Source organism: Daphnia carinata, chromosome 6, assembly GCF_022539665.2.
Source record: "Daphnia carinata strain CSIRO-1 chromosome 6, CSIRO_AGI_Dcar_HiC_V3, whole genome shotgun sequence".
Taxonomy (NCBI): domain Eukaryota; kingdom Metazoa; phylum Arthropoda; class Branchiopoda; order Diplostraca; family Daphniidae; genus Daphnia; species Daphnia carinata.
The window spans coordinates 4835072-4849767 of NC_081336.1; the positions used below are offsets into that span (position 1 = coordinate 4835072).

The 14696-nt window shown below is 35.5% G+C and overlaps 2 protein-coding genes and 1 long non-coding RNA gene across 5 annotated transcripts in view; 1 reads left to right on the forward strand and 2 right to left on the reverse strand.

Annotated features, from left to right (window-relative positions):
- On the reverse strand, positions 1-513 carry LOC132088063 (uncharacterized). The gene is made up of 3 exons (XR_009421217.1): positions 455-513; positions 166-358; positions 1-105 (listed from the first exon to the last, which is right to left on the reverse strand). It is a non-coding gene; the product is annotated as an uncharacterized LOC132088063 (long non-coding RNA).
- Positions 514-3961: 3448 nt separating this feature from the next.
- On the forward strand, positions 3962-5199 carry LOC130689850 (EKC/KEOPS complex subunit Tprkb-like). 2 transcript variants are annotated; one of them, XM_057512788.2, is made up of 4 exons: positions 3962-4144; positions 4209-4331; positions 4391-4675; positions 4742-5199. In XM_057512788.2, the coding sequence occupies exons 1-3, from the start codon at positions 4022-4024 to the stop codon at positions 4649-4651; spliced, it is 507 nt and encodes a 168-aa protein (XP_057368771.1). In that variant the 5' UTR covers positions 3962-4021; the 3' UTR covers positions 4652-4675; positions 4742-5199. The 2 variants fall into 2 exon arrangements, with proteins under 2 accessions (XP_057368771.1, XP_059351696.1); XM_059495713.1 differs by having other exon boundaries at positions 4391-5199.
- Positions 4672-14696, reverse strand: part of LOC130689851 (peptidyl-prolyl cis-trans isomerase-like 1) — a 55596-nt gene continuing 45571 nt past the window's right edge. Inside the window, exons 2-6 of one of the 2 annotated variants that reach the window (XM_059495714.1) lie at positions 5421-5478; positions 5203-5336; positions 5052-5141; positions 4920-4988; positions 4672-4852 (exon numbers count right to left, since the gene is read on the reverse strand). In XM_059495714.1, the coding sequence (XP_059351697.1) occupies positions 4698-4852; positions 4920-4988; positions 5052-5141; positions 5203-5336; positions 5421-5476 (504 nt within the window). In that variant the 5' untranslated portion in view covers positions 5477-5478 and the 3' untranslated portion in view covers positions 4672-4697. Of the gene's footprint in view, positions 4853-4919; positions 4989-5051; positions 5142-5202; positions 5337-5420; positions 5582-14696 lie in introns of those variants that run through there. The other variant, XM_059495715.1, reaches the window with a different exon arrangement.

A 14696-nucleotide genomic window follows, 5' to 3' on the forward strand; every position in this document is an offset into this window, starting at 1 on the left:
TATCCGGCAAATATGGTCGGCTGATGATGAAGGGGAGGATTGCCACCCTCGCGTTGTTTCCATCACTGACGAACTGGTTGAACTAGGAAAACATCCCGAAACTGCCTGCCCATTCAGGGTGGAGAATAAAACGCTAGAGCAAGAAAATCCAATCGGAAACGTTACCTTAGACATGAACGAAATCATTTGTTCAGGACTTTGCATTGCTGGGAACTGCGCTGGGCCTGGACGCAACTGCAAGCAGCTAATGACAACTGTACAAGTTTCGATGCACAACTCGACGACAGGCGAACTAGTGCGAATGTTTTCCACTAACGTAGCAATTGGCTGTAGCTGCACTTCACAAGATCCAGGAGCTCTTGGTGAAGACGTTTAGTCGTACCCCTTTAAATAAAGGTTAAACGTTAGAACAACTTGTAATATTTAAAAATGTGTGCACTTGAATAATTTATACTTGTTGGGAAAATTAATGCAACGTTGTATAATGTGTGGTGTCGTAATAAACAAACATTCAGATTTGACGTTTTGACTGCAGCCACTAAATTAAACGGCAACCTAGTTGCTTGTACAGCGAACGTAAAGTGTAGTAGCAGCCGTTCAACACTTTGAATTAGTGGTCACTACTTCCTACGACGAAAATTCCCACATTCCCAGACAAAGAGTAAAAATCAAACATCGCAATGTCGAAGTCCGTGGTCACTGGAAGTCGATACACCAGGAAAGCATGTCCAGAAAAAGAATATTTATGAAAGAATCAACTTTACAAACAACTTGACAAACTTAACAAAGAACACATTTAACTGCCAAGTAATTTACGAGTGAAAACTCCTGTAACTTCTAACTACTTTTTACTTTTCGGCTAGTTTCATACCTCCATTGATCGATCAACAATTGCTTCGATGGAATCCACAGTCGACATTGACTTTAAAGTCACATTATTAACGATCTAAAAATAAATAGTTGTTCTTAGCAAATTTGCAGAGTAAACTAGTTAAAACATTAGGCTGTTGCCTGATAATGCGAACCTCTTAACGACGGTAGACGCATAACACGCACGTAAAAAAGTCAATTAAAAATGTAGTATCCCCTGTTGACTAGAGTAAAGTTACTTACTGATTTCAAGGGTTAGAAATATTTAATTACAATTAACTATACTTTTCAAAGGCTATATAGAAATTTTATGACGACGTCCACTTTAGTTATATCTTATTTCAGTTTAAAATTTACTTACCCACCTGAATACATTAATGTGACACACCAACTGTTATTAACTGACACAGCCCATGCCTGTCACCAGGCTTCCTGTGGCTTACAGCTAGCTAAGATACAAAATCAAACCTAATCAATTAGTGCATGATCATGATCACGTAATATACAGTATATGCAGTGGTTCGGGTCCATTACCTTCTTCAAATATTTGCGTTGTTCTTTAATTCAAGAATAACGCCACTGCATGATTGCCGTGTCACTGTAATAACGAATTTAGATTGAAAATAAATGTTTTGGTGTTTCCTTTATCCACAAATACTCCTAAGTATTTAAATTGGTAACTACTGCCAAAAAATTCTCAGTTCAAGCATAGAAGATCACGTAGTAACCTTTGCATGTCTTCACTGGTATATTCCTAAACAAGTCAAAGCAATTTTTTCTTAGCTACGATTCAATTAGCTCATATCTCTTGTCCTCGATGTTGCCCCTAATCAATTTCGTATTATTTCAGCTACAGAACATAAAAAGACTAACATTTCAGAAACAAAGTAGGCATTTAGGCTACCCATAATGGTTATAATAGTTCCGTTAACATCGCAATAGGCCTAATCATTTGAGTCATGAGTGAATGGATGATAGTTGGCGCTGAGATTGGATGTCTGGTTATAGAACCATTCAGTTTAGAACCGCGCACAGGCCGGTTCTATAACTGGACCGGCATTGTACAGGAGGTTGCAGTGAAATGTGTCAGGTTTGGCAAACAAAGGATAGGGAAGACCGCCACATTTTTCTGCAATATACTGTACTTGACTCAGACTTGCCGCGATCGCGATCATCGATCACCGATTACGATTAAAAAAACGATCGCCGATCAAATCTTTACATTTTGATTTTGATTTGATCGGCGATCAAAAAACTCGTTGATCGACAGCGATCATTTTTGCGATTGAAGTCAGCGCCACCAAACGTAAAAACTTATGATTCATATAAATTTTTGCTAAAAAGTTTTGCTGAGGATGCTGTTTATCCTTTTTTCGCAGCAGACGCCTTTTTGGTCGCCATTGACTTGAAATGGTGACAGTTTAGTTTAAATTTCCACCACTAGATTTCGCCCCAAAATGATCGCAATCGCAGAAATTTGATCGCCGATCAAATCATTTTGAAAAGATCGAATCGCCAATCAAAATCAATCAGTGATGATTTGATCGGCGATCAAAATCGAAAAAACAATGGCAACGGCAAGTCTGACTTGACTTACGTCGGAGTTCGGAATACGACCCCACATCTGTTTACTACAGTGTGGAAAAAACCTGTGCGGATTTATTTTGAAAAAGTTGGATCTTAAGGTGTGAAAGTCTGCCAGTGTTTTAATTGTCCTACTAAATTGCCGTTTTGTGGGAACATATCCAACATGATGAGGCATCTCGATACGCACCATAATGATCTTTATATCATTGTGCATTCGAAAATGAATAAGGCTCGTCCCAAAACGGCAGCGAAGACGAGACCAAGAAGATGGCTTGATGACCAAAGCACCGATGAAGATAATTGCGATAACATTTTCTTGTTTAATTACTAAGATTAATACTTTAAATATTATTTTTTGTAGATGATTCTAGCGTGACAAATGGCATTGCCGATGAAGTTGTTGTGCTGACTGAGTCTATCTCACACCAAGGTAGTGAGCAAAGCCAATCCGCTTCATCTAGCTCAGCTCCTTCGACATCAACTTCGACTGGTAAGTAATAGAACTTATTAGCTCGTTATATTTTCGATTTCATTTATTGTATTTAGAAGAGAGGGTATAACCATTCCTTATCCCAGAGGGAGTAATACGTTGGCTTACATTGTACGCCAACTATTGCTCTTTATTGTGAGGGGAATGCACTGCCTCTCTATCGTTGATGATGTCCATTTCGACGCTTTTTGTTTTGGCCATTGATCCGCGAGTAAGACTATCGTAACGCAGCACCATCACCCACCACTACTTTATGAAGATGTACAAGGAAGCCGCCGACAAGCTCATCCATGAGTTATCCCTGGTAGAGTGGGTTTCACTCAATACGGATGCATGGGCGTGCTGGAATAGTCGCCACTACCTCACTGTCACGGTTCATGTCATCAATTCTTTGATGACTATGGTTTCTCGTGTTTTGGGAACAGAACACATCGAAGGATCCTGCACTTCCGGTTGCAGAAGATTGCTGTCGATTGGCCAATTATTGACAAGGGTAAGCATGATTCATTTGAAATTCCTTTTGTAGTTTTGTCATTTTCTAGTATAGAACGCTTCAAGTACGCTTCATCAAGTAAAAAATAAAGGTCTCAAGTCCTAATGTCGATGGTACGGGAGTCCTCTTGTCGGAAAGTGTAGTGCTCGTTGGGTTCAGCAACAATTTATTGTTGCGCCCATACGTCGGGGACCAGTAGTCCAAACGTCGGGCTCCAGATGTCCAGGTGTCGGAAACCTGCAACCAAAAGTAGGAAAACCCTGGAGTCCTTTTTGTAACTCGCCCAAAAGAGTACATGCTATTTGTGTCTAACAGAACTAGATAATCGCCAACACTAGGGAAAATACGGGCTGCTGCCAAATTTTTCGGGTCAGTCCGCAGCCAGCAGTCAGCAGTTTATCCAGTCCGCAGCTGAAAGCCCGCAGTTTGCCCAGTCCGCGGCCGCACTTTACTCTGGCCTCGGCTCTTCTTTCATACGGCAGCAGAAAGCAGCTGTTCGGACTTGTGAGTTGTGATTTCTTCGGAACTTTCATTCTTGTGAAGGGATTCCATCCCTGAACAACATTTTGTTATATTAAAAAATGTTATCCTTTAAGGAATATGAACCGAAATTGCTGTTGTTTAAAAATGTGACAAATGCTGGCGAAGTTCGAGAAAGAATAATCAAGGCCAACTTACCTTGCGCTGCCATTAACCCTCGATATGTATACCATTTAGTTTTTAGAGCAAACATCTAATCTACATTATTAATACGAGTTTATGTGCTAGGTGTTTGATACCTTTCAAGTATTGGTGGCTACTCAATTAGCTGTGATGAGTCAACAGAATAAAGCACTGCGAACACATTCAGTGTTTTCTGAGATTGTTTATAATATGTCTCCAACAAGAAAGGTAAAAACTGTCAAACGATGGATGAGCATTAGTTTTTTTAAACTCCCATTATCAACAAGATCTCAGATTCTTTAAAAATATTTGGAATGAGTGAGAAGGATACTTCAGTTCTTTGTGTGGTGCTGAGTAAAGAAGATATGGAACTTGTATGTTCTGAAGTAAAAGGAGAATTGACAAATCCTGCTGAAAGCAATTTTGGAATATGTGATGAAGATGAGCTAAGAAAAATTTACAAAATCAAAGAAGTAGAAATGAAAACTGTATCATTGTTGGATTCTATCATCAACAAAATTTCCACTAAAGAGATAATTACAGCATAGAACATCGACAAAAATCTAAATTGGGTACTGAAATCAGCTATATTCTTCATTCATATTTGACAGTACATTTTATAATTTTCACTTCATCAGTTGGCCTGTCATCTTTATCGGTTTCAACAAACCCAATCCGTTTCACAACAGACATGCCTGAGTGTATCCTTCCAAATATGGAGTGTTTGCCATCCAGCCATTGTGTTGGGGCTAAATAAATTTGTAAAGTAACACAAAGCTTTATTTTTTGAATAATTAGATGTAGGTGCTCTCTAACCTAGGGTTATGAAGAACTGAGATCCATTAGTGTTTGGTCCTGAATTTGCCATGGATAGTATGCCAGCACCTGTAAATAAAGAAAGAATGTAAAAGGTGACGCTGTGGTTCTTTTTACTTTTGAGGAGATAACCTGTATGTTTTAACTCATCATGAAGTTCATCTGAAAAGTTGCGCCCATATATAGATGCTCCTCCTCTTCCAGTACCAGTTGGATCACCACCTTTTATTTTCTAATTTAAACAACTTTCATAGTCAACACAATACAAATGTTGTCTCGTTACCTTGAATCATAAAATCTCTGATGATACGATGAAATTTTGTGCCTGCATAATAATTCCTACGGCAAAGTTCTGCAAAGTTTCTGCAGGTATTGGGAGCATGGTTCCAATACAACTCTATGACAAGTTCTCCCATGCTACAAATATTAGATCGGCAGGTAAAATCATGCATTAGAAGATGACCATGTGAAATCCTTATTAGCTAGTAAGAGGTTACTAACGTAGTTTGAAGTACTGCAAAAGGTGGTTGCCATGAAGCATCGGGAATTGACGCCATTCTACAGGATAACAACTACGTATTTCAATTAGTAAACTGAACAGCAAGCTAAACACAGACGCAAAATAGGAACATGAACAGTTAGGATTTTGAATGAAAGCTGGGGCTCCAATAAATCGCGTACGCGTGCCGTGTATTTCTTGGAAAACGATCGTGGAATGGTCTTACCGGGGACTATGGGGAAGGGGCTTAAATGTCGTTTTCTACGATATAACAGCAGACGACACACAATGGTTTATCGTCTCGTGGCAGCGTGTACTAAAACAACGTAGTAATAACAGATTTGTGTTGCAAAAAATTTCATTAATGTATAGATAAATATTGTTTTTATACATCAGCTTATATGCACAACAAAAAGGTTGAATGCAAAATAAAACCTATAAATGGTATGTTTGCTATTCATTCTTACAGAACGATATACTAGTATGCAGCGAATTACCAATTATCTCATAAAAAGCAGGTTCACAGGTTGATACAGCATATAATACTATTTGCAAAAGATAATGAACATTTTTGATTTTTGTAAAGAAATGTGTTTGCAATGCGAAGCTGTAGCCTACAATACATATTTTCTATTTGATGAGTATATTTAAATTCTATAAGCTACGAACTAAATATGCTACATCTATACTGTATTGATAAATTATGTGTAGTGCCATATATATATAGTCTATTCATTTCATTTAGGCCTATGTACATTCTATACATACTTAATGTATACGTTAACATGTACAGAACATATAGATATACAGTTTACCAATACGGTATAGATATATTATAACATTAACAGTAATTATATTTTCTAGCTTACCCAAGCCTTGGGTTAGGTAGGAGAGCGACCGCCCAGATCCTTTCTTATGCTAAATAATATATGTTTTCCTAACTACCTTTTTTCTAGCTTACACTTATTTCAATAGCTTGATTCTCGTATGCCAAAGTGCGAGCCTGCGAATTCACACCTTGCGCAAGTTTAATGTTAGGGCGCTGGTGCCACCCCCCAAAACTCAAGCTAACCTAAACGTATCCCCTAGCTCAATATCTGCAAGCTAGGAAGGCTTTGGAGGAGGAGGAGGAGGGGTCGATCAAATTCTCAAAACATTTTTAGAAAGATTTTTGATCTTAACTCGGTAACAATACAATTATTCATTGTATGCCACGTTTGATTGTTGAAGGAGTAACGCTGTAAATTAATGTTGCGTTCATGCTTCAAAGTACTTCGGCTTCAAATCCTTACAGCATTTTTTTGTCAACAATCTTACAAATGCATATTTGAAACGTAGCTGAGTAACGACGATTTAGGAATTATATCATTGTTAACTGAGGCGTTAGTGCACTAATAAAAAGTAAGAAGTATTAAAAATCTTGATTTAAAATAACGGCACTCAAAAAATGAAGTACTTGACTTAAAAGAATTTTTTTTTACATCAATAAAATACGTAATTTTGAATGCTTACATGAAATTTTTATTTGACAATGGTAAAATTTTTTGCGTATTAGATTTCGGCCCTCAAATCAAATCAAATCAAAATCAAATCATTTGCTGATTTAGACTGGATTCTTAAAATCTTCTCATAGTTAAGATTTCGATTTGGACTTCATTTGAAATATCGCCAAAAATTTAAATCAAATCCAAATCATTAAGTTAAAGAAATTACTTTCCAGATTTCACTAGTAAGGTGGGCTATCCGCACATTTTAGATCTTTTAGGGGTCACAGTTATAGGTCTATAAGTTGTCAATGAGGTCAATTGCGTAACTCATGGTCACTTCAACTATGATGGTTTTGCCTTTAATACGTTCCATTCACGGTCAAAGGCAATCCTTTACAGTTGGCACATGCTAGGCAGCAAGAGTCTTCAGGTAAAGTTATCGTCCTGTCGTCTTCATTCTAACATCTCAGAGATACCTTCTATTTCTGATCGGTAAGTTACTTGCTATGTTTGTTCGTACCCAACTGATTAACTCTACATATATTTTAATTTCAGTTGTTGCTGACTTTACTTGTAATACTCTTTTCCTCTAATACGTTCCATTCATAGCCACAGACAGTCATTGCCAGTTGGTACATTCAAGAGAGCAATAGTCCTCGAGTGAGGTTATGAGTCCTCATTCTAGCATCGCACAAATACTTAGGATTTGCATTTCTGATGTCTCAGTGGCTTTATATTTTTTTGTATATGACTGATGTTTCCTTCTTATGTTTTTGAAAAATGGGCGGTCCAGCTAGTGGCATCAAGCGTGGTGTTTCAAGGGGAACACGAAGTACATCGCAAGTTCGAGGACGTGGTCGTGCAATAGCCCCTTCCATTCAGGATCCGTTATTGTACGAAGAGGAGGAAGAAGGCCGTATTAGAGGTTAGCAATATGAAGGGGAAGCAAATGGTCCTGATGAAAATGAAATTTCCTCTGAACACGAAGATGTTCCTGACAAGGGAGTAAAATCCATCACAGCAAATTTAACAAAAACACTGTGGTAACGCTAGCCTTTGATCAAACGAAGTTGCCTCTCTGGAGAACTAATTGCTGGAAGAATTAGCATGATGATTATGCAATGTAAGTATTGTAACAACGGAAAATATCATCACAGCCATGCAGATTCTTTTTCCAATTTCATCCGACATTTAAGGAGATTGCAATAAGACTAACAAATTAAAAGCAGGAGGGAAACAAAACCTATCAAGAAACAAAACCTATCAAACCAATCTTCTATGAAGAATTTCTCAGCAACACCAATAATACCAAAGATACGCTCAAAATGAAATTTTCTCTTTTAGGCGAAATGCTTGTTTCGGACAATTTGCTTTTAACAATTGTGCAATAAGAGGGATTTCGGAAGGTTGTTTCATTTATCGCACCTACGTATCAAATTCCGAACTATAAAGTATTAGGGATACTATCATACCGTGAATCTACTAAAGACTATGGAAGTAGTGAAAACAGTATTGAAATTTTGGGTAGCCGATGAAATAGGACTGGAGAAATAGGACTGAAAATTCGCAGTCACATTGTTACAGGAGAAATAGGATTGGGAGACATAGGGCTGACTTTTAACATTTATCAGAACAGTCCTGTTTCTCTATGGTATTAGTCCGATTTCTCCTTAAAGACAGTCCTATTCCTTTAACCTTATTCGTATAGGGACGATGAACCTCCATTCCGGTAGGCGATATATGGCGTTAGAGCGTCGGCTTATATCCTTTTTCCAATTGAAAGACCAATTGTGTTAACTTTAAATTGCAGGGGAATATGAACTATGTTGTATCTAATAGAGTTCATTTAATAAAATACTATTATTCGAAAATTTAAAATATTTATTACTTATATTGGATTTCATTTGGTCATAACCAACTTTTCCAGTTGCACTAATGTTTCATTACTTCATACAACTATCAGTAATGAAAATATAGCTAGTCATACCAATTCAGTGAGAAGGCATTAGAGTGTCACAAGAGTAGTCCCTTTTTCGATTCTATGTGGTGAGAAACCATCTGAAGCTTTTGATAACATTTGCGGTTAAGTTAACTGTAAATAGTAGAAGAATGTTAATGAATCATCATCTGTATGAGCAAATTCCTCATGAAGAGCAAGAGGAACTGTCAGATACAAGACAATGGATGAGAGAGGAGCTGGTAGAAGATGGTAGATGGCTGAAGAGGAAATGTTGTTAACTTAACATTTTAAGAATTCCTCAACTTCTTTATCAAGAGGATTCTACCATAATAGTGGATGACCCAGAATGAAATAGCATTGCTCATCGCGTGACGTATTTCGCGTAAGATTTTCCTAAACTTTTGCAACTTCGGACAAAGCGAAGGGAGGCAGATAGCTTTACGCTTGTTCAGTACTATATGTTCCGTGTATGAAAGTGCAGATATTAGTGGAATTATACGGATTTCTATAAGATCAATCGTCAGTGGGTAAGTATACGTAAAACTATAAATTGTTATTTGATTTTCCTAATATTATTTTAATGTATTAGTTAATCGGCCTTATCTAAAAGAATACGCTGGAAGGAAACAAACTGTAGTGCGTTGCACCAGCAAAAGGATGCCGTTCATAGATAGATAAGGGTTGAGCCCTATACTACGAGATGTACAGGGGTTACAATGAAATTTGTCAGGTATGGCAAACAAAGCAGAGGAAAAGCCCAAAGTTTTTCTGCTATATACTGCACTGTGTGTTCGAGCCTCAGTTACGCCAAGTAAGTAAAACATATTATTTTTATTTATGATACTAATGTTCTTGTGTACAAACAGGTTCTGCTATAACGACCGTTTTAAATGTAGTGCAAAAAAAAGCTAGAATTTGTTTTATGTATTGTATTTGTTTATTTGGTTTGTATTAATGTATTATTTGTATGTTTATATATTTCATATTTTATTGTAATTAATGGCCGATTACAATTCATTTTTAAATATGAATATAATGGGCCATATTTTCAAAGATTTGCTTTAAAAACCGATTTTTTACTTGAATGGATTTGGATCTGATTTGACAGATCTTTTTTCGAGGATTTTAAGTTTAAGAAACTACTAAATCCAATACACTGACATTTTTATTAATTTCGACCTTTTTGTGTACTAAATAAATTACAAAAATCTACGTTTAAGGCAACATCGATATTAATAGTTATAAATCATCTGTTAAGACTTATAATTAAAACTTAAATATTATGTCATTCTGATATTTGAATCGATACTTGCCAACGAAAACCATACGCGTTCTGTGTTATTAATAGTTCAATGGTTTAGCGCTGTGTAGGAAGAGAAGCGTTCTACTCCCGAACTGACGGACTTCAAATCTACGTAGAGGTGAATGGCATGTACTCTTTTGGACGAGTTACAAAAAGGATTCCAGGGTTTCCGACTTTTGGTTCCAGGTTTCAGACACTTGGACATCTGGTACCCGACGTTTGGACTACTGGTCCCCGACTTTTGGGCTCAACAGTAAATTGTTGCTGAACCCAACGAGCGTTACATTTTCCGACAAAAGAACTCCCGTGCCATCGACATTAGGACTTTTGATTTTTCAAATAATTTTTTTTCCTTGTCAATATTAGCAGACGAAGTTATATTTTGTTTTCCATTTTTCTTTTTTCTTTTCTATATTAGCAGACGAAGTTTTTATTTGTTTTTATTTTATTTTTTGTTTTTCTTTAAAAAAAGTAGCTTAATTGTAATTTTAACAAAAGATGTTTAAACAATGCTGAGGAAACTGAAATTGATGTTGCAGGGAAAATTTCGACTGTAAATATTTTAGGAGACCCAATTCAGTTACGCTTCGATGCTTTTCGAAAATGGCAAGAAACAGTTGTAAAAGTTCCAATGTCACAATCTACTAGAAAGACATAGGTTAAGTCACTGAAAGTTTTGGTAAGAGGATTCAATATTTTTTTGTTCTTTATTAATTATTCTGTTTGTTTTAAACCTTCTCCTTGAAGTTCTTTTCTACTTAGGCACAGGAGCTGAATATGAAGGTAAAATTGAAAACAATCTTACGCATAGTATTGCCCAAACAAATACATTCCTACTAGATTTTGGAGTTATACGGTTCACGCAGATAGCTTCTTTACGTGACAGAATCTGGGAAAAAGCTCAGGAAAATAGCTAACGCTGCAGAAAAGCTGCCAAAACAAATTCTATGAAGTTGTTTCAAAATATGGAGATCGACAACAGGTAATTTTATTTCTATTGACTTTTATTTTTCTTTCTGCTTTTGATTTATATCCTTTTTATTTCTTAGGCGTAAAGAAAACGAAATAAAATGTCAACTACAAAAGATTAAAAAAAAAAAAAAAGAATCGTCGCCTCAAAAACTACTAAGGATTAAGAAAAAATCATTTAAAAAAAAAACTTACCTCCTAATTTTGGGCTTGTAAGTGGCATCAACAAAAACATGGAATCATTTGCGTATTTCTTAAATTCGAAATCCATGTATGACTCGTAAAACTTATCCTTCCAGAAAATTGTACTAACGTCTGCATACAACGAACCAATAATGCATACGATATCAAGAATTCCTCTCATGATATTTACATTTTAACTTTTTCGATAATCCATATGTTTTCGAAGTCCAAGAAGTTTTCGACAATAAATAATCTACCCCATTCGGCATACCTTTGTGTTTTTTTAATAACATTGTAAAGGTTTTGAAAAATCAAACTAAAACAACTAAATTTAACTGTTATTAAGCAAGCGAACAGATGAGCGAACGACGGTAAGTTATTGATGAACTACGCATGCCTTACTGGTGAAATTATGCAACGCTGTGAAAAACTATCGTACCTCTCTTGATAAAAATCACCTGCTCAATAACCAAGCCGTAGCCTTAAGCTATCCTTAAATTAGCCGGTATTCAGTTTTTGCCAACTTGAATAGGTATACTACAATTCCAATTTCTCCGTTTAATCAACTACATTCAGTGCTATTGTTTCAACTTATGGCCAAACATTTGAATTTGCCGCCATTAAAAGATGGCCGCCAGCTATTAGCAGCTGATTCGGCATTATTATTCTGAGTTTTTTCCAATAAATACGCTGAATATAATTGAAAACATTGCATCACTATATGTTCTGGTTTACGAGGTTTCTAAAAACCATTATTTTATGCCGAAATTCTAGAGATAAAAACCCAAACGATGAAGCCAAAGTTTCGTTGTTTTTGACTTATTCCCCTTCCCCCAAATTTAGGCAAAAATTAAAAAATTTATTGTTAATTCATTTTTGGGCAAAACTTGAAAAATCTTACAGAAGTTGATAGCTCTTAAACAGGTCTATATATATCTTTAATATTTGACCAACAAAAATAATAAATAAAAAACTTCGATAACAAGTTCTAGTTTTTCTATTTCCCACCTAGGTCGAGTACTGCGTTGAACCGAAAAACAAAAAAAGTAGAAACTCTTGTTTAAAATTTTTTTTTTTACATTTTTCTTTTTAAAATTTTACAGAAATCGATAGATCTTGTCAAGAGGAACCTTTTTCCCTAAAACTTTTGACGATTTGATCAATAGAAAAATCATAATTAATGTTTATCATTTTACACTAAATGTTGGGGGAAGGGGAATAAGTCAAAAACAACGAAACTTTGGCTTCATCGTTTGAATGTTTATCCTTAGATATTCAGCATAAAGTTGTGGTTTTTTTAATCCTAATGAACTAGTGCATCTAGTGATGCATTATTTTCAATTTTATTTAGCGTATTTATCGAAAAAATCTCAAATAATAAATGACTCATCAGCTGCTAGGAGCTGGCGGCCATTTTTTTATGGCGGGAAATTTAAATGTTTGGCGGTATGTTGAAATAGTTGTACCGGTTGTAGTTGATTAAACGGACACAATTGGAATTGTGCTATACTTTTTCAAACGAGCTGATGCTGGGGGGCGTCAAAAGGGCTTTGGTGCCTTTTGCCTCATATTATTTCTATGTGACTAGTAGCCATTGTTGTTGCTGGCCAGTCAGAAACGCTTTTACTTACATCCTTATCCAACCTGGTTTCAGAGATGTTGGCAGAAACTGCTTGACGGTTAGTTAAAAGATAGTTTAAGGCTAGCGCTTAATTATTTTAGAAGGTAATTCTACATCAAGAGAGCTTAAGTTGGTTTTCACAGCCTTGCATAACTTAACCAGAAAGACATATATGGTTCACCAACAACTTACCGCATATTGCTCATTAGTTAATCGCTTAATAAGAGCTAAATTACGTTACGTTAGTTAGAATTTGCAAAACCTTTATAATGTTATAAAAAATACCAAAAAGTAAGCTTTAATACGGTAGATTATTTATTGTGTTTCATTTTGTCAACGTTTTTTTAATTTCAAACCGATTGTTGGAAGTTCAAGTTCAAAACCAATTCAAAATTATAATTAATTAATTAATTAATATCCTGGTAGTTTTACAGTGTTATTTCCTGTGACAAAGCAATATTATAACAAGTTGAATATGTAAGTGCTGACAATACAAACCAATACATGTTGGAGTTCATATTCTTAAAATTGTCTGAGCTTTTTCCCAGATTCTGTCACATAAAGAAAGCTATCTGTGTGAATTGTATGATTCCAAAATCTAGAAGGAATGTATTTTGTTTGGGCAATACTATGCGTAAGATTGTTTTCAATTTTACCTTCTTATTCAGCTCGATTGGCGGTGAAATAGGACTGAAACGAAATAGGACTGGAGAAATAGAACTGAAAATTTCCAGTCCTATTTCTACCGGAGAAATAGGACTGGGAGAAATAGGACTGATTTTTAAAAACTTTTAGGACAGTCCTATTTCTCCATGGCATCAGTCCTATTTCTCCTCGGCATCAGTCCTATTTCTCCTTAGAAATAGTTCTATTTCATTTACCTTGTTACAAGGGGAACGATGAGCCTCCAATCCCGTAGGCAATGTATTGCACAAGAGCGCCGGCTTATATCCATTTCTCTTTTTCAAAAACCGATGGCGTTTACTCATTATTTAAATGGTTCACAAATGTTTTATCTCTTATCCTATTTTTATTTTAATTGCTGGGGAACATGAATTATTTTGAATCTAATAGAGTTCATTTAATAAAATATTATTAGAGCAATATCAGAATATGTAAGAGCTGTATATAACGAAAGATGTATGAAATAGTAAAACATTAGTTCAATTGGAAAAGTTGGTTATGACCACATAATGTGCGATATAAGTAATAAATATTTCTGTAGTATGTCTAATAGTAGTTTATTAAATGAACTGTATTAAATACAATATAGCTCATGTTCTCCTGTAATTTAAATTAAAAATAGGATAAGAGATAAAACATTTGTGAACCATTTAAATAATGAGTAGAAGTAGAAAAGAACTTCAAGGAGAAGGTTTAAAACAAACAGAATAATCAATAAAGAACAAAAACATTTTGAATCCTCTTACCAAAACTTTCATTGACTTAACCTATGTCTTTCTAGTAGATTGTGACATTGGAACTTTTACAACTGTTTCTTGCCATTTTCGAAAAGCATCGAAGCGTAACTGAATTGGGTCTCCTAAAATATTTTCAGTCGAAATTTTCCGCGCAACATCAATTTCAGTTTCCTCAGCATTGTTTAAACATCTTTTGTTAAAATTACAATTAAGCTCCTTCTTTTAAAGAAAAACAAATAAAAAGTTCGTCTGCTAATATAGAAAAACAAAAAAGAAAAATGAAAAACAAATATAACTTCGTCTGCTAATATTGAGAAGAAAAAAATCAATATTT